The 22,663-nt window shown below is 41.4% G+C and overlaps 1 protein-coding gene across 1 annotated transcript in view; it reads left to right on the forward strand.

Annotated features, from left to right (window-relative positions):
- Window positions 1-22,663, forward strand: part of fbn1 (fibrillin 1) — a 165,256-nt gene that overhangs the window by 14,532 nt on the left and 128,061 nt on the right. Inside the window, exon 7 of the mRNA XM_036564582.1 lies at window positions 19,238-19,435. Within this exon, the coding sequence (XP_036420475.1) occupies window positions 19,238-19,435 (198 nt within the window). The remainder of the gene's footprint in view (window positions 1-19,237; window positions 19,436-22,663) is intronic.

A 22,663-nucleotide genomic window follows, 5' to 3' on the forward strand; every position in this document is an offset into this window, starting at 1 on the left:
ATGAGAAATGACACAGGGAAAAAGTATTGAACACGCTTACTGAAATTTATTTAATACTTCGTACAAAAGCCTTTGTTGGTGATGACAGCTTCAAGATGCCTCCTGTATGGAGAAACTAGTCGCATGTGTTGCTCAGGTGTGATTTTGGCCCATTCTTCCACACAAACACTCTTCAAATCCTCAAGGGTCCATGGGCTCCTTCTATGAACTCTGAGCTTTAGTTCCTTCCATAGATTTTCAATTGGATTCAGGTCAGGTGATTGGCTGGGCCATTCTAGCAGCTTTATTTTCTTTCTCTGAAACCAATTGAGTTTCCTTGGCTGTGTGTTTGGAATCATTGTCTTGCTGAAATGTCCACCCTCGTTTCATCTTCATCATCCTGGTAGATGGCAACAGATTTTTATCAAGAATGTTTCAGTACATTTGTCCATTCATCCTTCCTTCAATTATATGAAGCGTGCCAGTGCCGTATGCTGAAAAACAGCCCCACACCATGATGCTCCCACCTCCAAACTTCACTGTTGGTATGGTGTTTTTGGGGTGATATACAGTACCTTTTGACCTCCAAACATGGTGTGTATTATGGCATCCAAAGAGTTCAATTTTGGTCTCATCTGACCAGACTATATTCTCTCAGTATTTCACAGACTTGTCTAAATGTTGTTGAGCAAACTTTAAACACGCTTCAACATGCTTTTTCTTCAGCAATGGAGTCTTGCGTGGTGAGCGTGCATATAGGCCATGGCGGTTGAATGCATTACTTATTGTTTTCTTTGAAACAATTGTACCTGCTGATTCCAGGTCTTTCTGTAGCTCTCCACAAGTGGTCCTTGGCTCTTGGACAACTCTTCTAATAATTCTTTTCACTCCTCTGTCTGAAATCTTGCAGGGAGCACCTGGTCGTGGCCGGTTTATGGTGAAATGATGTTCTTTCCACTTCCGGATTATGGCCCCAACAGTGCTCACTGGAACCTTCAGTAGTTTAGAAATTCTTCTGTAACCAGTGCCATCAGTATGTTTTGCAACAATAAGGTTGCAAAGGTCTTGAGAGAGCTCACTGGTTTTACCCATCATGAGATGTTTCTTGTGTGGCACCTTAGTAATGAGACACCTTTTTACAGGCCTTCAGTTGAACCAGCTGATATTAATTTGCACTAAGTGACAGGATTGCTTTCTAATTACTGATAGATTTCAGCTGGTGTCATGACTTTCCATGGCTTTTTGCACCTCTCTATCTTCATGTGATGAGGCAAGTGATGGGGCAGGAGACAAAACAGGAGGTGGGACACAAGACAGGACTATGGGCTGGACATGAGACGGAACAGGAGACTGAACAGTGGGCGGGACAAAAACTGGACAGGACGCTGGACAAACTGGAACAGGAGACTGAATTAGCATAGACATGGGGACAGGGCAGACGTTGGCAGGAATGAGTTCAAAAAGACCAGAGAAAGAAACAGTAATTGTGAAAGGTATGGACACATACACAGTAACAAACAAACTAGGGACTAAAGACCGGGTATACACAAGGGAAAACAGACTTATGGGTGTTGGGGCAGAGAACAAAGTGTGGCCTGGCAGGGAACTGGAATGGTTGCTGGGTGACTAGCTGAGTCAGGAACTGGAAAGTTGGCTGAGCAGGGACTGGAACAGGATGTGGAGGAGACCATGCTGAGGGGCTGGTACAGGAGCTGCACAGGACATCACCACAGTAGGAGCTTGGATGATAGGACCAGGAGCCTTGTGTGAAACCCTCTGGGGCACTAGTACAGGAACAGAAAGCTGGGGCACTGGAAAAGTAAAAAGGAACAGGAGCCGCCCAGGGTGCAGGAACAGGAGACAGAGATTACAGACAAGTCAGGAAATACTGAGAACATGGATGAGTCAGGAGACTCAGAGACATGGAGGCCAGCTGGTCAGGGAACGTGGAGGCTGCACCAACATCCTCGGGCACTGGGCCTGTTGCAATGTCTATGGTGGCAGGAGGGCCTGCCGGCTTAGCAGAGGCCTCAAGAAGAAGGGTCCTGTGTGATGACCAAGAAAACCTTGCTTGTAACAATTAAAAATAAAAATCCCTCCACAGTCCCTGCCACTTTGGCCCTTTTCTCAAGCGCAACATTGGCCCAATCACCAACTATTTGGATAGCACTTTTTACAAGTAATCTTGTCTCAAAGCAACTTTACAGAAAAGTAGTTCATGGAGGGATCAAAAGAATAAAAAAGAAAATAAAAAAGGAGTCCATGTATAGACGTAAGGAACTGAATCCGGGCACAAGCCCCCCATGAGCAAGCCAGAGGCGACAGTGGCAAGGAAAAACTCCCTTGGAGTAAGAGGAAGAAACCTTGAGAGGAACCCAGGCTCAAGAGAGGAACCCATCCTCCTTTGGTCGACCCTGGATGAAGAGAGAATGAAATAGCTAATGAGATTTTATGATGAGATACAACAAAGAAGCTTAGTGCTTAAACATCTTTCAGAAATATTCTGATTGTAGGAAGTTAGAACCATCTCATAGGTTCTCTGTCAAAGTGAGAGATTGGGTTCATGATCAGTGCCAGATGCTGGTGGCTCCACTGTGGTAATTCTAGTCATGTAGGCCGACGAGCAGGAGAGCCTCAGGTCAGGCAGGAGGGACAGGTGATTAGCCAACAGAGATGGAGCTCTGGTGGCTTCCATGTGACGACACAGGCAAACGTCACTCAGGGGGCTCAAAGAGAGAGAGATCGATTAGCAGGACAGACAGGTAGATATTTCATCTTGTCATAAGATTTGGTGCTTGTAAATCCTGGAGAATAATTCCATGATGCTGGAAGCTCCTCAATGAGATGATGCCACAATTTCGGGGCTATGTAGGAAAAAGCTCGACCACCTGCTGTGGTTTTTCTAATTCGAGGAACTGTCAGCAGGACGTTCTTTTGTGAGCGGAGTGTAAGTGTGGGTTCGTATGACTGAGTTAATTCACTAAGATACTGCGGGGCCAGGCCATTTAATGATTTATATGTTAAGAGAAGAACCTTATACTCAACACGAAATTTAACAGGTAGTCAGTGTAATGACAACAGGATTGGGGATATATGGTCAAACTTTTTGGTCCTTGTAAGGACCCTAGCAGCTGCATTCTGGACCAGTTGGAGCATATTTAGTAACTTATTGGAGCATCCAGCTATAAGGGTGTTACAGTAACACCAGCCTTGAGGTTATAAAGGCATGCACCAGCTTTTCCGCTTTAAAGATAGAATAAAGCATTACAAAAGTAAAAGAATGCGGTTCTAACGATGTTGCAAACATGTGTATCAAAAGAGAGACTGGAATTGAAGATGACGTATGCATTTTTTACAGTAGTGCTTGGAATAACCATGTAGCCATCTAAATTTAGTACAAATTTGGAGAGTTGAGATCTCTGCTTTGGATCCAAGTGGTAAGACTTCAGTTTTGTTTGGATTAAGAAGGAAATTATTGGTCATCCAGCCTTTGATATTAACACATTCTTCAAGTTTATTTAAATCCAAAGCCTCATTTGCTTTAGAAGATATGTAAAGTTGCATGTCATCTGTATAGTAGTGAAAACGTCAAACCTGCGAATTATGTTACCAAGATGTTGCATGTACAGAGAGAAAAGCAGTGGTCCGAACACTGGTCCTTGGGGGACTCCATATTTTCCTAGTGTATGATCAGTGTTTATTGTTAACACTGACAAATTGATAATGATCAGATAGGATCGTAACCAGGACAAAGCCTGTCCTTTAATACCAACCAGATTTTCCAGCCTATCAAGGAGGATCTTGTGGTCGATAGTATCAAATGCTGCGCTGAGATCTAGAAGAACTAGTATGGAAATATGGCCACTATCGAGAGACACAAGGAGATCATTTACTACTCTAGTTAAAGCTGTTTCAGTGCAGTTGTGAAACTACTTTTAAGATCTTTGCAATGAAGGGGAGATTGGAAATTGGTCTATAGCTGGCAAATTCTTTGGGATCAAGATCTGGCTTTTTAATTAGGGGTTTAACAACTGCAAGTTTTAATTTTTTTGTACTTATCCAAGACTGAGGGATGAATTTATTAAAAAAAGATAGTTTAGATAGTGATCTTAGAATTATTTTTGTTATTCTCAATTAGTGATGAAAAATAGGATGCATCGGCAGCATTTAGGGTACGCTAATGTTCTAAGATGCTGTTTTTCTATTCAATTCAGAAACAATCTAGTTTTGATGTACACCGTTTACAATCCAGACTACGAGCAGTTTGTTTTAGTGTACTTGTATGGTCATTGTACTATGGTGCAAACTTTTTTCCTCTTAATCGGGGCCACATTATCGAGAGATGACAAGTGTGGATTGCAGGATTTCAGTGTTTCTTTCAAGGTCATGGAAGCCCAATGGGGAAGGGATGTTTGATAAATCTGGTAAGCTATTTATAAGAGCATCTATAGTGGAGGCAGTGATGGTTCGCTTATGGTGACAGTGGAATTGTACGCAAACTTTATAATCCAAAACGACTTCATTCATAAGTAATGCTCAGAAATGCCAGCCGAAAGGACAGCCGATCCAAGAGGACTAGCGTGAAGCACATCCCTCTGGTAAAGTGCTGGCTGCTCCCAGAACGAAGACCAGTTGTCCACGTAGCCCAGGCCGTTAACGGCACACCAGCCGCGGAGCCAGGACTGCAGCACGAAAAGCCTGCTGAACCGCTTGGATCTCCTGCTGTAAGTGGGAAGGGGTCCAGAGATGGCGATCCTGGCATCCGTTGCCTTCCAAGCGGTGGCTAGCAGCATCTGGTAGTGCTCCTTCAGGACCTGACTACGCCAGGCAGAGATGTAGTTGGTCCTGACATGAATGATCACGGTCCCAAAGGAGATGCGTTTGTTGAGAGCTGAGGGGAGGCGTGTCGCTATATCTAGAATAAGAGCACCTGCAAAAACAAGAGTCAGTGGCATTGCCACTTACACCGTTTACTTTAACATGGCAGACAATAGAACTACCAATAGCAAACTGTGTCCTGTGTAGAGGTTTGAGGCGCTGGGGCGGGCGACAAGGTCCAAGACGCAGGCATTGGCGGAGAGCTCAGGAGGGTGAAGCAGTTGCAGAAGATGAAAATTGGCTGGGGTGGTGGTGTGGGTCTGCAAGGCCCTCGGCGGCACTGGCTTTCCCAGACTCCTTGCAGAGCTAGTGTGAGAATGGCATCTCCGCGTGTACGTTGAGACAAGGCTGGCGCAACGGCTGGGGGAAACTTCCCGGGTGGCTTCGAGCTGCGACTTCTGATAAAGGAGCTCGTCCTGTTTTTTCAAGAGGGCAATGATCTGCCAGGCCAGCTGCACCAGCTCTGTGCTCAGTGACTGGAAAGCGCGTTCTTCGGCAGACGCCATGGTGAGTGAGCTGAGAACACCTGTGTGAGAGAGAGAGAAAAAAAAGGGAGAAGCATGAGACGTGAAGCAGCCAGCTAACTGCTAGTTCTTCAGGTGGAGGTTGGACACTGAGCCTAGAGCCTTGTCTCTGGGAGAAGTCCATAAGAACAAAATTTTCACAATGCCTGGTGGGTTAGGACATTGTAAATATTCAAGGTAAATTCTGCACTGCATAATAAATCCTTCACAAGCAACATCTTCACCATTATACTCACTAGGGGAAGCCATCAAAAAAAGGAAGGAGAGGAGACTTCCTTGACTGGAGAGTAGAGAGAGAAGAAGTCTCACTGCACCATTGTTTAGCTTGGCATTCTGTAACATTAGGAGTCCAGGAAATGAAGCAGGATGCAAATGCAAGGGGGTTTTATTTAAGTCCCTGGCCAAGACAAAAGAAACATGAACAAAACTAAGAGCATACTAAAAGAAGAGCATAAAGCTATGAACAATACATTCACATTCAAGCAAATACAACACTAAAACAAGAGGTATATATACAAACACTCAAGACGAGAGACAGTGAAGAACAATGACGGGGCGGAGCTAAGGACAAGAAGCAGGTGTGGGCTGAACACGAGACAAAACAGGGGAGGAGCTAACACAACAACAAAAGCACATGGACTAGAACACACAGGCACATCTGACATAAACAAAAGCACATGACAGAGGAAAACAAGAAAACCAAGGCTAAAACAGAGAAAGACAAGGACAAGGCACGACAGGACATTAGAATATGGTTCTATATAGAACCTTTTTTAAAGGGTTCTGCTATTGTTACAATACAAGCTTGTTACAACAGAATAACCCTTTTTGGTTTCAAAAAGTGCATCTAAAGCACTTTCTCAATCAATCTGAAGAACACTGTACACTCAGTGAAAAAATGGGCCGAGCCCAAAACGGCAAAACATTAACCTTTTAATGGTCTTAACAACAAATCATGGAACAAATATATACAGTAACTTAATAAGGGAGAACTTTTCCCTTTGCTTTCGTTAAATGTTGAATTAAATGTGCAGATAGTCTTTTACAGAAAGAAGAGTCAGTACTGATCCACTCAGCATTGATGGCTTCAAACAGCTGAAAATCACTGCCAAGCTAGTTTGTGTTTAAAATATTCTCTGTATGGTTTAAATCTGGACTCTGACCAGCCAAAACCATCAGAAAAAAACAGTATATTTTGGGCTTGGCCCATTTTTTTTTTGCCCAGGAATGTACCTCCAAAAATATCCTTCTAATGAGTGAACTCAGCTACTTTAAGGGGCACCAATTGCTGACATAGGTCTTCATTTGCTATGATCTCCATTGAAAAGCACTGATCAATAGAATGGGATGCTTCGGAGCAGCTGCACATGATCCTAAGGTCACCATGTCCAATGCCAAGCATGGGCTAGAGGGGTATAAAGCCCCCCAGCATTGGGCTGTGGAGTTTTTGCAGTTAAATTTCCATATATGGACAGTATGGATTTGGGAGTGTTTGAAACTTTAATGATGCTTACATACTAAATCAAACTCTTAGTTCAAAAAAGTGAAGAAAATTTATTTTCCCATGCTGTGGAAGATGGTCATGGTCCAGCATTAAGAGCTGTGTGTTAAAGGGTAGTGTGACTACGGCTGGGTATCGTTTGAAAATGTTCAATACCGATACCGATATGATACTTTGAATTCAATATCGATACCATAACGATACTTGTTTTGATGCCTTTTTTCTAATTGTAACAAAAAAAATACAAAAAAAGAATGAATATTATATATATTTTTTTTCTACTGAATACCAGGCAGATATTAGTGTGTTTGACAACATATATCTCTGGATGGGGGCTGATACTTGGAATTCAATGTTTTTGTTATCTCTCTGAGTAAATAAAAACACAGAGAAAAACGTATTCACAAAGCACAAACACATTATTGCAACCACTGTTATAGGGTTGCATAGAGGGATAAAACAAATTATCTATCCCGCATATCCTACCTAAACCATGGAGATTCAACAAGATTCAAAAAGGGCTGCAATCCTTTAACAATAACTGGTTACTGCTCTGTGGCGTTCTTCCTTCCTCTCAACTGATAGTGAAAGGTTGTTTGATTGGTTGTTTTTTTTAGTGGGCAGCCGCATTAGCGTAAGTAGAACTGGTAGAATTGGCCTTAGCACTGTCAAAGCCCTCACCTCCAATATGAAAACAACATGCAGGTTAATAGGGCTCATTTATGAAACCTACAAAACATGAATTATATTAATGTAACCAATATGTTTATACGCTGGCTGAATTGTGGCAAGCTAGCTAATATGTTCTAGTTTTATGCTAACATTAGCTGAATCCTAACTGGCTTTCAACGCTGAAAACGGCATAGTAAAGAGCATTAGTTTTCTCTGGCAAAGTGACAGAGGTGCGCAGTAAACTGTTAACTTACTTGATGATATTTTTATCACTGGAAAAAAAAACAGCGCTATGTCTCCGGCGGCGACATAGCGCTGTTCTTCATTCAGTCAAAAATTCTGCAGTTTTCTTGACGGAGATTAATTCTGTGTGTAATCAAATGTTTCATCAGATTTGACGTATTACCTGTTTTGGAAGCAACTATTTTAAGGCACTGGAACTGTACTTAGTAAGCTTCTTGAAGTAGAGCCAGACTTTTGACCTCTTCAACGTATTTATCTAGCTGTGTTTCTGTGTGTCAGGGAACCAGTCACACACTAATCCCTTGTGATTTGCGTTTTATGCAAAATATTGAAAAAAGGCACTGATGTTTTTTAAGCTTTTCAGTACTCGGTAGTACCAAGATGTTTTGGTCATTGCCTTTTTGGTATCGAATTTCAGTACCCAGCCCTAAGTGTGACTGAGTGTGCTCTGTGTTTTTGGAGTGTGTGTGGAGTGTGTGTGCCCAGTTTGAGCTTGCTGGTGTGCCAGGCTCCATCTTGTCCGAGCAGAGTGTAGAACTTCAGAATTACTTGGCTCGGCTCCATCTTTCCCGAAGGGCCACACTATTGTTCTCCTCCGTGTTCCTCATGCTGTTTACAACTTAAAGCCTTCTCACACACACACACACACACACACACACACGCACACGCACACACGCACACACACGCACACACTCACAGACTGCTGATTTACATCTCCCAACACGAATCCTGACACAGAGATGTAGGACGTTATTAAAGGTGCAGTGTGTACGATTTCGGGGGATCTATTAGCAGAAATGGAACATAATAAACAAAACCATGTGTTCATTAGTGTATAATCAGCTGTAACTACGAATCGTTGTGTTTTCGTTATCTTAGAATGAGCCCTTCATATCTACATAGCAAACAGCTCCTCTTCAACAGAGTTAGCCATGTTGTGCCGCCATGTTTCTACAGTAGCCCAGAACGGACGAACCAAACACTGGCTCTAGAGGGAGCTTTTCACGCTTTTACGCTGAAGCGGCAGCTTGAATTTGGTGGCACTGTAGCTTCGGTTGGGAGAGGTACAAAGCAGAAGAATCAGTGGTTGCTGCTGGTGCTGGCTTGTGTTGTGAGAAGTTTGAGAACCTAAATTTTGACAAATGTAGGTTGTCACCCCTAGCCTCAAACATGGCTCAGCCAATCAGATTTTAGAGCTGAAACTGTTTTATAACCAATATTCTATACTAAAGACAGTCAGCCAGTCAGAATTTGTCAACATTTCCATCTCTAATGTGTATGCATTATAAGCAGCTGTGTTAGTTCTTGTTCAGTTCCCTGTAAGAAAGTGTTCTCACTGTGTTGGACGGTGGGAATGTGTGGACCAGGTGGGCAGCAGTGCTGTATTGTTTGTGTGGAGGGAGATTGTGCTGTGATCAGATTATCCTGAAATGCTCTGAAATTTGATTTGTGAAGGAATCTGAAGCTGTGCAGATCTACACTGAATTGCGAACACACAGTAGATAACGAACTCACGGGAGATGGTTATCAGGGCGGAGGCTGTGAAGAATGAGGCCAGACCTGAGCTGGCTGACAAAACGGCCATGGAGGGAAGGCTGGAATAACGGACGGCGGGGCGGTGGGGTCTCGCAGAAATAGCTTTGGTTTGTAAATTACTCTCTGATTATTTTTCCATCGACTTCCATCGGATTTTGGCAGCGCAGCACATTGATAAATATTACATTAACTCTCAATAAACACTGAGAGCTGACAGAGTGAGAGCGGAGAAAGAAAGACCCAGCCCTGTTTTCTGGAGAACGGGACAGTGGGTCAGAGAGAGAGAGAGAGACGGAGAGAGATATATCTCTATAGATCTCTCTCTCTCTCTCTCTCTCTCTCTCTCTCTCTCTCTTTCTCTCTCTGTCTCTCTCTCTCTCTATTTTCTCATCAGCTCACACATTCTCTGTCTTTTTCCCTCCCCACCCCCACCCCCATCCCTAGCTCCCCACCCCCATTACTCTGTCCAGTAATGTAAATGACCTGAGGTACCGGGCAATGTGACACCAAATCATTAATGTACATATTCATCTACACACACACATACACACATGCATTTGTCTGGATGTATACAGATATGTAGACATGAAACAGTTACAGATACTGTGTGTGTGTGTGTGTGTGTGTGAGAGAGAGAGAGAGAGAGAGAGAGAGAGAGAGAGAAAATAGTAAATGTAAACAGTACTGGAGTTTTGTAGATGTTTTGTGTTTGTCCCCTTGTGTGTCCCTCAGCACAGAGAAAGGGCCTTTGTGTGTGTGTGTGTGTGTGCTGTGCGTGTGTGTGTTAGATTACTCCCAGATGTTGGGCCGTTGGGAGTGTCCATAGAGACGAATGACATCACACACACCCTCAAACGCAAACCTTCCTTGTGCATCTCTTGTTTTTTTGCTTTTACACCCCCTTTCTCTCTCTCTCTCTCTCTCTCTCTCTCTCTCTCTCTCTATCTCTCTCTCTCTCTCTCTCTCTATCTCTCTCTCTCTCTCTCTCTCTCTCTCTCGCTCTCTCTCTCTCTGTCTCTTTTAACACACATACACACTCTCAATCTTCCCTCAGACCGAAACACCCCTCAGATAAACAGAGCAGAGAAATTCTGGAGCCACCCGTGACTCACTGGCGCGCGCACACACGCACACACACATATTTGTTTTTATACAGCGTCAAGACGTAGGACTGTATATTTGTCCCAAATCTATTACATTTATATACACTCACTGAGCACTTTATTAGGAACACTTCCTTGTATCTACACTCACTGTCCACTTTATCAGCTACACTGACCATATAGTTTCACTTTGTAGTTCTACAGTTACAGACTATAGTCCATCTGTTTCTCTGCATACTATGTTACCCTGTTCTTCAATGGTCAGGACCCCCACAGAGTGGGTATTATTTGGGTGGTGGGTCATTCTCAGTAACCCTGAGGTGTTTACAAACTCCAGCAGCACTGCTGTGTCCAATCCACTTGCACCAACGCAATATATAGTAACACGCCACCACGTCAGTGTCACTGCAGAAATGGTGTGCAGAGAGTTTACAGTTGCTGAGGTTTCTGCAGTGGTTTTGGAAAGTAGTGATGAAGATAACAGAGCATTTTGAAATGAAACATATGAGGATCATGTTATATGAAGAGCCTTTAAATGAGCGTTTAAGAGGAGATGGAGTCTGGTCTTGTATGACTGCAAATCTTGGCCTGTGGTCATTGCCAAAGTAGCAAATAAGTGGACAAACTTGCCATTTAAGTCTGATGCTAACAGAACATGTTAGTGGTTGCTAAGCTGAAGACATTTCAATGCCCTGAATCTGCAGGTCTGAAACTGCTGATAGCTTTTTAGATCTACAGATGGATACATCTTGGTCCAGGCCTGGGGCTGAGCTTGCTTTTTCAGCATGTGGATGTGAGCTACAGAAATGGCCTACAGTATCCAAACACACAGTGTTTTTAATGGAAGCACAGTGATATTACAGTAAACATTTTGGTAACACTTATTTGGATAGTGCACTTTAGATGCTTTGTAGATACTTAAATTAAGTTACATTTAACTAAATATCTACTAAATTGACCATACTTTTCTTTAAGTCTAAACCTGGCTCTAATCCTAACCCTAACCTTAACCTCAACCCAAAACCTAAACCTAACCCTCACCCTGGTCAAAATCCTAACCCTAACCCCACCACTGTTTAGTATCAACAGTTTCAATGGATAGTTTGTTAACAGTTTGACCATCTGTAGATAATCTATAGGGGACTATTCAAATCAAGTGAGACCAAAATTTGTTTAGCTTGCCTCTTCCCACCAGACTGCATCAATCTGCTTTTTCCTAAGCTCAAAAATGTGTGAGCTCTCTTGCCTGTGCTGATAGTCATCCTGACATCCTGCCTTCCTGCAACTCATTCCCCTGTGAGTCGTCAGCCTGTTTTTAAAATAAATATATGGGCTATTTAAGGTCTTTGGTCACTAACATTTGGTCACTAACCAACCACAAAACTACAACACTCCTTCTATCTGTTTACATGCTAGCTAGCCATTGCTTTTGTTTCTCAAATCAAAGACCCAGAGGGGTAAAAGTGATACATTCGACATTTTAAACATTAATATAGCAGCAAATAATTATTTTCAATGTAAAGATATAGTGGAGTAACAGTATTCTAAGCATAGAGTGAAGTCACGCCCCCTCTGTAATCTTGGTTTTCCCTCCCCAAACATTGACCAGCCACACAATGTGAGGGCACAATTTAAGGTGGAACGTGAGTCTAGCTGCTGCACCTTTTAAGGTGGAACAGGAAAATTCGAATAATTGGTGAAGCTGGTGAAAAAGAAGCTGACTTCAGCCTCATTGAGAGTTGAAATGCATGAAAATGGACGAGGAGGTCGATCCTGCTGGACAGGTGGATAACATTAACTTATTTTTGTGGTTTCACAGAAACAACAGGTCAGTATTTTTTTTTCTTGTTTGCGAATGGATTATAATAGCAACTCATTAGCTTCACATTATACAGTTAGTTCCGACCACACAAGCTGATTGGTTGAGAAGCACTTTAACCGTGCTGTTTTTTCGCCATAACATCACAGGTTTTTCACAAACACTGGACGAGTGAGATGCCGTTGCTAAGCAACAACTTTGTCAGCTGTAGGAGACACTCAAGCTATTTGAATGTTTTTACTTCTTATTTTGTGCACAAACAGAAAATGGACACTTTTAAGATTACATTTGACCTACAGCTGATTTAGTCAGACTCTGAAGATGAGACTACACTAAATTCCCAAACTGTCAGTTGATGACCTACGGCCAAATCACAGCCGTGATGTTATTTCGCGATAACACACTCCCTCTCTTGTTCTATTGCTTAAACAACAACTGTAACAACAGCTTGCTAACCCACTACCAAGCTAATGTTAGCTACATTACTTGCTGTGTCGCTGTTCATTTGTTGTTATATGTGTTTGCGAAGGGTTTTATGGCCACAAGATTTAAAAAGACGTGTTGGCCTCGACAATGTACGTCCATGAATTGTGGGGGGTGGATTTCTCCAGAATTGTATAGTTCTCCTTTAAATAAATGTTAGATTTTTGCTAATATTTAAATGAAAGATCAAAAGCGTAAACCGCTCATTTTGCTCATGATTACTAATATTTGTCGAGGGCACTGTATGTATGTAAGTATGTATGTATTAAGAACCCTAATGTTAACCTCAGGAACCAAAGAGAGAAGGTTTTACTCTGTCAGTTTTAAAAACGTAACATGGAGGTCAGCAGTGCTCTGCTGCTGCAGGTTAGTCCTGTTTTTGTCTGGTTTTAATACAAAGGTGGGACATTTTGTACAAAAACAATCACAGACTCACACAAGTGTGTGTACACACTTCTATTAAGTTGGGACAGAGTGTGGGCAGGTGGTTTGTGTGTGTGTTTGTTTGTTAGAGTGATATACAGAACAGTGTGAACTTTGTGGTCAAATAAATGTGGTGTATTGGGTGACTCATCACTGCGTAAATTAGGAGTTATTGCATATGTGTGTGTATGTGTGTGTGTGTGTTGTTTTGAAGTCTTCATGCACAGGCAGTAGAACCTTTTTAGCTTCCAAAATTGAGGGTGTCTGAGTGTTTTTCAAATGCCTTACAAGGTCTTAAATGTGTAAGGTCCTAGATATGTATTTTGTTGCACCAATAAGATGCTTTTTCAAGGGTTCTTTAGTAAAGACAGTGGTTCTACATAGAACCATGACCCCTTAAAGAACCATTTGTGTGCTTAAACGCTTCTTTGTATGGTGAAATGGTTCTTCAGATTGATGGAGAATGTGTTGTGGATGGCTCTAGATACAACCAAAAAGGGCTCTTCTACTGTTACAAGCTTGGCATTTTAACAATAGAAGAACACTTATTGGTGCCATAGAGAACCTCAAGACAATTTATAAAGAACCATGTATAACACATTCTCAATGACAATTTCACCATGTGAAGAACCATTTAAGCATACAAATGTTTTTTTTTGTGTTAATGGTTCTCTGCAAAACATTGTCTTTAGTAAAGAACACTGGAAGAGCCATATTTTTTAAGACTGCAAAAGCAGTGGTTCTATTTAGATGCTTAAATGGTTCTTTGCATGGTGAAATGGTTCATTAGATTGATGGAGAATGTTTTATGTATAGTTCTAAGAGAACCTTCTTGAAAAGGGTTCTATATAGCAACAAAAATGGTTCTTCTATTATTGCGAAGTCGAGCTTGTAACATTTGAAGAACACTTTTTGGTGCTATATAGAACCATATACAATGCATTCTCCATCAATCTACAGAACAGTTTCACCATTTGCTAAACATTGTCTTTACTAATGAACCCTTGAAGAACCATCTTTTTAAGACTGTAAAAGTAATGGTTCTATTAAGAACCCTTTCATGCTTAAATGGTTATTTGTATGGTGGAATTGTTCTTCAGATTGATGGTTTTATACAGAACCTTCCTGAAAAGGGTTCTATGTAGCATCATAACGGGTTCTTCTGTTGTTGCAAAATCAAGCTAGTAACAGTATAAGAACTCTTTTTGGTGCTATATAGAACCATATACAGCACATTCTCCATCAATCTGAAGAACGATTTCATGATGCAGAGAACCATTTAAGCACACAAATGGTTGAGTGTTCATGGTTCTATATAGAACCATTGTCTTTACTATAGAACCCTTGAAGAACCATCTTTTTTAACAGTGAAGATGTGCAGTTTGTACTTTTTCTAATTGTATTACAACTAAAGCCGAAAGGGTCTTAAAAGGTATTCTAATTGTGTTTGCTTTAACCTGCAGGTCACCTGAGAAGCGAGTTATCAGAATTCATACCCACCATGCAGTCTGAGTTTTAGGAGTGTTGAGCTCTGCTGCGTCCCCTTTGGTTAAGGTTTTATTAGATGTGTTTTTATTGCCACAGTTTGGCTCTGAAGAGTCTGTAGATATGGGGTTAGTCAGAGTGTAGGAGTGTGTTGGGGCTCAGCAGGGCTAATTTTATATGACGAGGATGGAACACTGAGTGCTGATGGTCATGTGTAGAAACGCGGGTCAGTGTGAGCTTTCCTGATCAACTAAAGAATGTTCAATAGGGATGCATTGATACCAGTTTTTTTCAGATTGAGTATGAGTACATATTTTTTTGTACTCACTAATGCAGAGTCCAAAAATAAAACAAAACTAGAAACGTGCATTTCCTGAAGGAAACACAGAATGGTTGTGCAGCTTAACCCTCTACAGCACACATTAGAAGAGAATTTAAAACATTGTCCAATTCACTTTTCTGGCATAAATGGACCTGATTATTAAATTCAAAAACTTAAAAAAAATGTGTGCAAGGGTTTTTTTGGGGTATGTTGCCCAGAGGCAACATTGTGAGAGAATGAAAAAAATGACACAAAGCCATGTGCTTGTGACTGGCTAAATCCATTCCACTGTCAAACAACGTTGCTTCTAGGCAACAAACTGCAAATTCTCATAACAAATAAAACTGATACTGAATATTAAAAAAAGGTTTAAAAGTGGCCAAAGAGACAGTATGACCAAATGCTGTTTATTAATTTACTCGACCTCTTCCCTTTATTGTTAACCTTTTTGTTATCTTTAAATACATATAATGTTATTGTAAAGTGAGGAAAATGGGTTTGTTGCCCTGAGACAACATTGTGCAGTAGAGGGTTAAATGGTTCCTACTTCCTGTCAGGTTGTTGCTAGGCGGTTACTATGGTATCCCAGGTAGTTGCTAAGGTGTTGCTAGGCAGTTTCTTTGGTATCCCATACGGTTGCTAAATTACTGCTAGGCAGTTGCCATGGTGTATGGGGTGTTTATTTAATTGTTCATAGGAAGCTGCCAAGTGTTAGCTACGTGTTGTTGAAATTGAATGGGAGTGTATGTGAGGAATGAGGAATTAAAAATACAGGACACATACAGGAGTGCGGGTTAGTGTGGCTGTGCATTAGAGCTTGGGGACTTGCTTTGCAATGGGCAACCATAATTACCTACTCTTAATGAAATTAGAAAATGGTTCTATATAGAACCATGAACACTCAAGGAGCTCTCTGCATGATTAAAGGGTTCTTTGCATCATGAAAGGGTTCTTCAGATTGACGGAGAATGCTCTGTGGATGGTTGGATATATGGGACCTTTTTGATAATGGTTCTAGATAGCACCTAAAGGATTCTTTTATTGTTATAATGTTGAACTTGTAACAATTGAAAAAAACTGTTTGGATGCCATATAGAACCCTTTTCAAAATGATTCTATACAGATCCATCTATAGCACATTCATGCACATTCTCCATCAATCTGAAGAACCCTTTCATGATGCAAAGAACCCTTTAATCATGCTGAGGGTTCTTTGAGTGTTCATGATAGGCAGTGGTTTAGCACAGTGTTGCTAGGCTTTTTTGGGGTATGTACAATCACAGCAGTCATGGCGCACTCAGCGTCAGTGTTGTTTTAATTACTGCTTCTTTCACTGTGTCTAAACAGAATTTAAAGTCTGCATAAGGTGACACAGCGCTACTTTTATTTAGGTTTTTGAGTTTATTTATTTCCTGATACATCTCTACAGATTATTGACTGGATATATTTAAAATGTGAAGGTGCTGGATCCACTAAAATAGGAACCAGATCCAATCTGAGATTTGCTGGAGCTGGAAATCAGAGGTCCCAGTGCCAGAAACGAAAATTGCTTTGCTCTTTGAAGTTGTGTAGTGTATCCATCACTCTAAATTAATTTGCTCCGAATGACATATTAAATAACGTATCTGCTTGTCAAGCGTCAGAATAATCTCTGCGATAATCTCTGGCAGATTAAGAGAAATGCTGTTCTGGTTCACAGACATAGCGTTTGGCCTGAGACAGTTGCAGCAGGATGTACTCACCTAATCTACTGCATCAGTTCAAGCGCCAAAACCAGCCGCTTTCTAATCTGCCAGTTTCTGATTCCAGAAAACGACAAATGGAGTGAAGTGTTTCTCGTTCGCCCGTGACTTTCTCAGCCCTGCTGTGGTCAGAACAGACGCACACCGCTCTCCCTCCACCATGTGCAAAACTTGGGAATAATTTGTGCCTTTGTACTCAGTCCAGGCCCGATTGGGACGCATAAAGCAGCAAGTGCTGATAGGGATCTTCTACATGTACTGTACCTCATTACAAAGGCATTTAGAGTGAGAAAGAAAGAAAGAGAGAGAGAAAGAAAGAGAGAAACACTTTGTTCTTTGCTTGTTCAGAAATCTGTTCAGCCAGACTCAACACATGAAGAATTAGCTCAATTTCCAGACAAAGTTACAGGACTGGCTGAGAAGCAAAGTTTAAAGGAGAAGTTCCATCAAAAGAGTTAATTTTGTGGACAGCAAAAATTAGCAATACATAAATGACATCATTGACCTATCATTAGTTTTCAACGAATGCTGTCTTTAGATTGTAGAAGTCTCTAGATTGGACTGCCTGGCAAAAATCCCATTCAAGCCAACAAGAACATCAACATACCCAAATTTGGAGAGCATTATTAATTTCAGCTCATGCTTATTTTATAGGCGTGTAGGCCACACTATTGAGTATAGATTATTTTGTTGTGTAATAGAGCTGACGTTAGAATGGTGACGTTAGCATTCCAACCTGCCTAGCTTTGATTAGCTATAACAACACAGTCCAACTCATTAGCATAACATTTGAAATGGAGACTCAATGTTACTAGTGACTGTAAACAAAGATCACACCAGTTTCTCATTAGGTTGAATGAATAACTGACTCTAAATGTAGGTATTGTGATATAAACTGAGTCTATTCTACAGTTTCTCATTAGGTTGAAAGAATAACTGACTCTAAATGTAGGTATTGTGATATAAACTGAGTCTGTTCTACAGTTTCTCATTAGGTTGAATGAATAACTGACTCTAAATGTAGGTACTGTGATATAAACTGAGTCTGTTCTACAGTTTCTCATTAGGTTGAAAGAATAACTGACTCTAAATGTAGGTATTGTGATATAAACTGAGTCTGTTCTACAGTTTCTCATTAGGTTGAAAGAATAACTGACTCTAAATCTAGGTATTGTGATATAAACTAGTAGCTTTCAAAGAAGAAATATTGGATCGGTATTGGTATCCACTGATCCTTATGGTCAGAGTTGGGCAACATACTAAAAGTTATGTGTGAATGCTGAATACACTGTGAGAACACTGTCCTAAATGTATTCAGCAATGTTTTACAATACAATATAAAAAAGTAACATATTCCAAATATACATACATACATACATCATCTAAACCGCTTATCCTTCTGGGTCGTGGTGGGGTGCTGGAGCCTATCCCAGCTGTCATTGGGCGGAAGGCAGGATACACCCTAGACAGGTCGCCAGTCCATCACAGGGCAGACAGACAGACATACACAGTCACACACTCACACCTAGGGGCAATTTAGCATGTCCAATCAGCCTGACTGCATGTTTTTGGACTGTGGGATGAAAACCGGAGTACCCGGAGGAAACCCACGCAGACACGGGGAGAACAGGCAAACTCCACACAGAAATGACTCTAGTCGCCCAGCTGGGAATCGAACCCAGGCCATTATATTCCAAATATATTTAGAATATATTTAGAATACATATTTGTAAGGCACATGGAAAAACTGCTATAACTTTTATTTAATTACCACTGTTCCTCACCGTTACTGGTTGTCATTTTTCCTCCTTTTAAGATTATAAATAAACATTGACTGTGTTTCTTTTGAAAGTTTACTCAGTGGGTGAGTATTCCAAAAGTATTCTCCTGAAAATATAAAAAGTACCCATATTCTGAATACAGCCTTTACACAATGTAATTTAGACCAAATAGAATAATCTGCCATGTCTGATTAAGATACACTGACCACTGGAGATCGTGTCCCAGCAAGAAAATGAGATGTGATTTGTTGGATTTAAAACCGACACCGTTGAACCGCTACAGTCCCTTGATTGCCTATTAAAGACCTTATAAAGCTTTCACAGAGAATTGGAATGGCTTAGTGACCAGACTCGAGGAACTGAGTGTTCCTCTGGGTTTTTTGTCTGCATATGTTTGACGTAATAGCGACGTGTGTGTGTATGCAGTAGAGTGTGTGTTTGCCTTCATCTTGAATCACTTACTCGAAAGTGTGTATGTGGAGTTTTGAGTAATTTCGTTTTTCAAGGCGAAATGTGAAATTATGTGGTTTTTGCTGAAACACAGAGTATAATTTGTCATAGTGTTTCCTTTGAGTTGGCTGTTTTTTCACACACAAATCTCCATCACAGTTTAACACACACACTCTCTCTCCCAGAGCGGTCAGACCCGGCCAAAGCACGGCTGAAAAAATCCTCCCACACAATGCTCTCTCTATGCCGCGTGTTGCCTTCCTGTCTGTAATGCGCTTCGTGTCTGTGTGTTTCAGATTACCGGACGGGCCCATGTTTCGCCTCCGTGAGTAACCAGATGTGTCAGGGGCAGCTGACCGGGATTGTGTGCACTAAGGCGCTGTGCTGTGCCACGGTAGGCAGGGCCTGGGGGCATCCCTGCGAACAGTGCCCCGCCCAGCCACACCCCTGCCGCCGCGGCTTCATCCCCAACCACCGCACCGGAGCCTGCCAGGGTACTTACTGAACTTTACTGTCCCTCATAGGGGGGTATTAGGGTGACACTTTATTTTGAGTGTCCTTTTTAGATGAAATAAACACTCAACTCGACTCTCAGTAACATCAACAACATATCCATGATGCAGCAGCAGTGAATACAGATTATCAAGAGACTTTTAATAAACTGTGTAAATAATCGTTTATTCATAAGTTGCTGAATTCAGTTTTTGTTTGTCCAAGTTCAGATCTGTAGATGTTAAACTGAGAGGAACAGAACATGAAACAGGTTTAATACAGACCATCAACATCTTCAGCAAGCTGTTACAGACAGACTGACACCATTCTGTACCTGGAGCTTCACTGGATAAGGGTTTGGTTAAGGTTAGGATTAGGATTAGGTTTAGGTTTTGGACTGAGAGTAAGGTTAGAGTTAGGATTAGGGCCAGTGTGATGGCTAGGAGTACATTTTGGGTTGAGGTTAAGGTTAGGGTTAAGATTATGATCAGGATGAGGGTTAGGATTAGGTTTTGGGTTGAGGTTAAGGTTAGAGTTAAGATTATGGTCAGGATAAGGATTAGGATTAGGTTTTGTGTTGAGGTTAAGGTTAGGCTTAAGATTATGGTCAGGATGAGGGTTAGGATTAGGTTTTGGGTTGAGGTTTAGATTAAAGTTGGATTAGGGCCAGGTTAAGAGATAGGATTAGGTTTTGGGTTAAGGGGAAGATTAGGCTGAGGATTAGGGTGAGGGTGAGGGTTAAAATTAGGTTTTGGGTTGAAGGTAAGATTAGGCTCAGGATTAGGGCCAGGTTGACGGTTAGGATTAGGTTTTGGGTAGAGGTTGAGATTAGGCTTAGAATTAGGGCCAGGGTTAGGATTATGTTTTGGGTTAAGGTTAAGGTTGAGGTCAGGATTAGGGCCAGGGTGAGGGTTAGGATTAAGTTTTGGGTTAAGGTTAAGATTAGGCTCAGAATTAGGCCAGGGTGAGGATTAGGGTTTGGGTTGAGGTTAAGGTTAGGGTCAGGATTAGGGCCAGAGTTAGGGTTAGGATTAGGTTTTGGGTAAGGTTAGGTTTTGCGCAATGGACGAAACAGTACGTCTACCTCGTGCAAAATATCAATAATACATCTACATAATGTAAGTATCAATGATGTATTAACATGATGCATCAACAGAACATCTAGATATTTACTTCTATGTACACAGATACTTCACTACTGCTACTTCACTGATATGTTGACATGTTACTGTTAATCTATTAAAAGTTTATCAATCATCTTCAAAGATACACTCCAAATAAAGTGCTACAGAAATTAAATTAGCAGTTCAGACAACTTTGCGGTCTACACAACATATAAAAGAACAACACAAATATCACAACATAACATAACCTCACCTCCACACACCTCAAAAATGAGAATAATGTATTTGGTTCAACAAGCTAATGGCAGAGACAAAAAAGGCCTTATTACACTTGGTTCTTCCAGCAGGTACTCTGAAACACCAGCTTGACGGAAGCAATTCAAACTCTGGTAACAAGGGCTGATCTGGACAGGCCAACATGGATCTAGCATTCCTTAGAACCCGCTTGTTATATGTGTCTGAAATCTGGGCCTGCTGCACTTCAATGATTTTACCAACTACCTCAAAAAGGCTGTTGAATCTTTTCCTAGTAGTCAAGTTAAGGCTGCCGTACCACGCCACAATACAAAAAGCTAAAACAGATTAGGTAAAACTTCCACACACATAATATAAAACTGATGTAAAATATATGAAAGCATGAAACCGGACCCCAGAGGGTTAAGCGGTCTATACTCATACTAACAATTTTATTAGGTCAACTCATTGCACACGCACTAAACAGGAGCCTGCCTGAGTACACACCTTTCAGGAATTAGCAAATTTGCTTTATTATAGCCCAAAATGATAACTAGCTCTATTAATTATGAGTGCTCGGGTTATTTCATAGTAACAGTTTTATTAGGTGGTTGATTCACTAATCACTTAAAATACATCGTGCTCATTAGACCGAAAGAGAAATTCAAATCACGCTTGCACACACACACATGCACACACCGGAACCTTCCTGAGTACACACAACATACACACACACACACACAAAGTCTCCTAGGCTAGACACACACACACTCTCACACAGGGATCTTCTCTAATTGGGTTAAATTGGGTTTGGTTCCCGTTGGTGTTCCGCATGCCTGTGGAATGCTACAGCCAGGCTGAACGGGAGGTGCTGTCACAACACATGCACACACGGCTCAGTGAGCCAGCCTTTACCACACTACACACACATTCACTCACACACACTCATAGATACACATTCTGCTCATGTGAAGGAAAACTCCAGTGTTTTTTATCCTAATCGGCCACATTTGTAGCATCCGGTCTATTACAACAGGCGCTTGACGTGTTTCCTCATCTAAACCCACTGACTCACACTAATCATACAAGAAAGTGAGCGCCTGTCCACTGGCTCCCACACTCTTAAAAACGATGGTTCTACAAGGTTCTTTAGTAAAGAAAATGGCTCTGTGTAGAGCCATGCACACTTAAAGATCCTTTAGCATGCTTAAAGGGTTCCTTGCCTTGTGAAAAGGTTCTCTAGATCGATAGAGAATATGCTGTGTATGGTTCTATGAGTAGCAAGCCGTGACTCTTAAACCTCTGCCCTCTGACACCCCCCCCGCCCAACATGTCTGAAAAAAAACAGCCTAGTTTACTGTGTCCCCTCCTAAAGTGCTGCAAAAGTTAAGAAACGAAAATTAAGGCGATAGTTGAGCCCTAGAAATGCCACGAGTGAATAGCACAGAGAGGGTTATCACTTAAACAAAATAGCTAATTTCTTGGGCAAAATAATTACAAATAATCGCATCATCATACAAGCTCTGTGTGCTCTTCAGAAAACGCAAGAAAGTCGCAGCCTCCTACCACACTTAACCAACAGCATTTCATACAAGCCTTCACATCATGACAGCACGCACAGCCAAGCAGCCATGAGCATCAGACATATCAGCATCAGAAAAATGACCACTAATTCTGCATAATGGCGGAGTGGAGGCCAAAATAAAATCAGCGGGCACTGCGGCCTATAAGATTTTAAATATCTTACCCTTTGATCAGGGCATTACTTGAGAACAAAGTCATAACATAATAAAGTCCATCTTTGTGTCCGTTGCTTTTAAATGAATCAACAATTGCTTCTCAAGCATTCTGATGGTGATGTGCTGACTAGGA

Source organism: Colossoma macropomum, unplaced genomic scaffold (assembly GCF_904425465.1).
Source record: "Colossoma macropomum unplaced genomic scaffold, Colossoma_macropomum, whole genome shotgun sequence".
Taxonomy (NCBI): domain Eukaryota; kingdom Metazoa; phylum Chordata; class Actinopteri; order Characiformes; family Serrasalmidae; genus Colossoma; species Colossoma macropomum.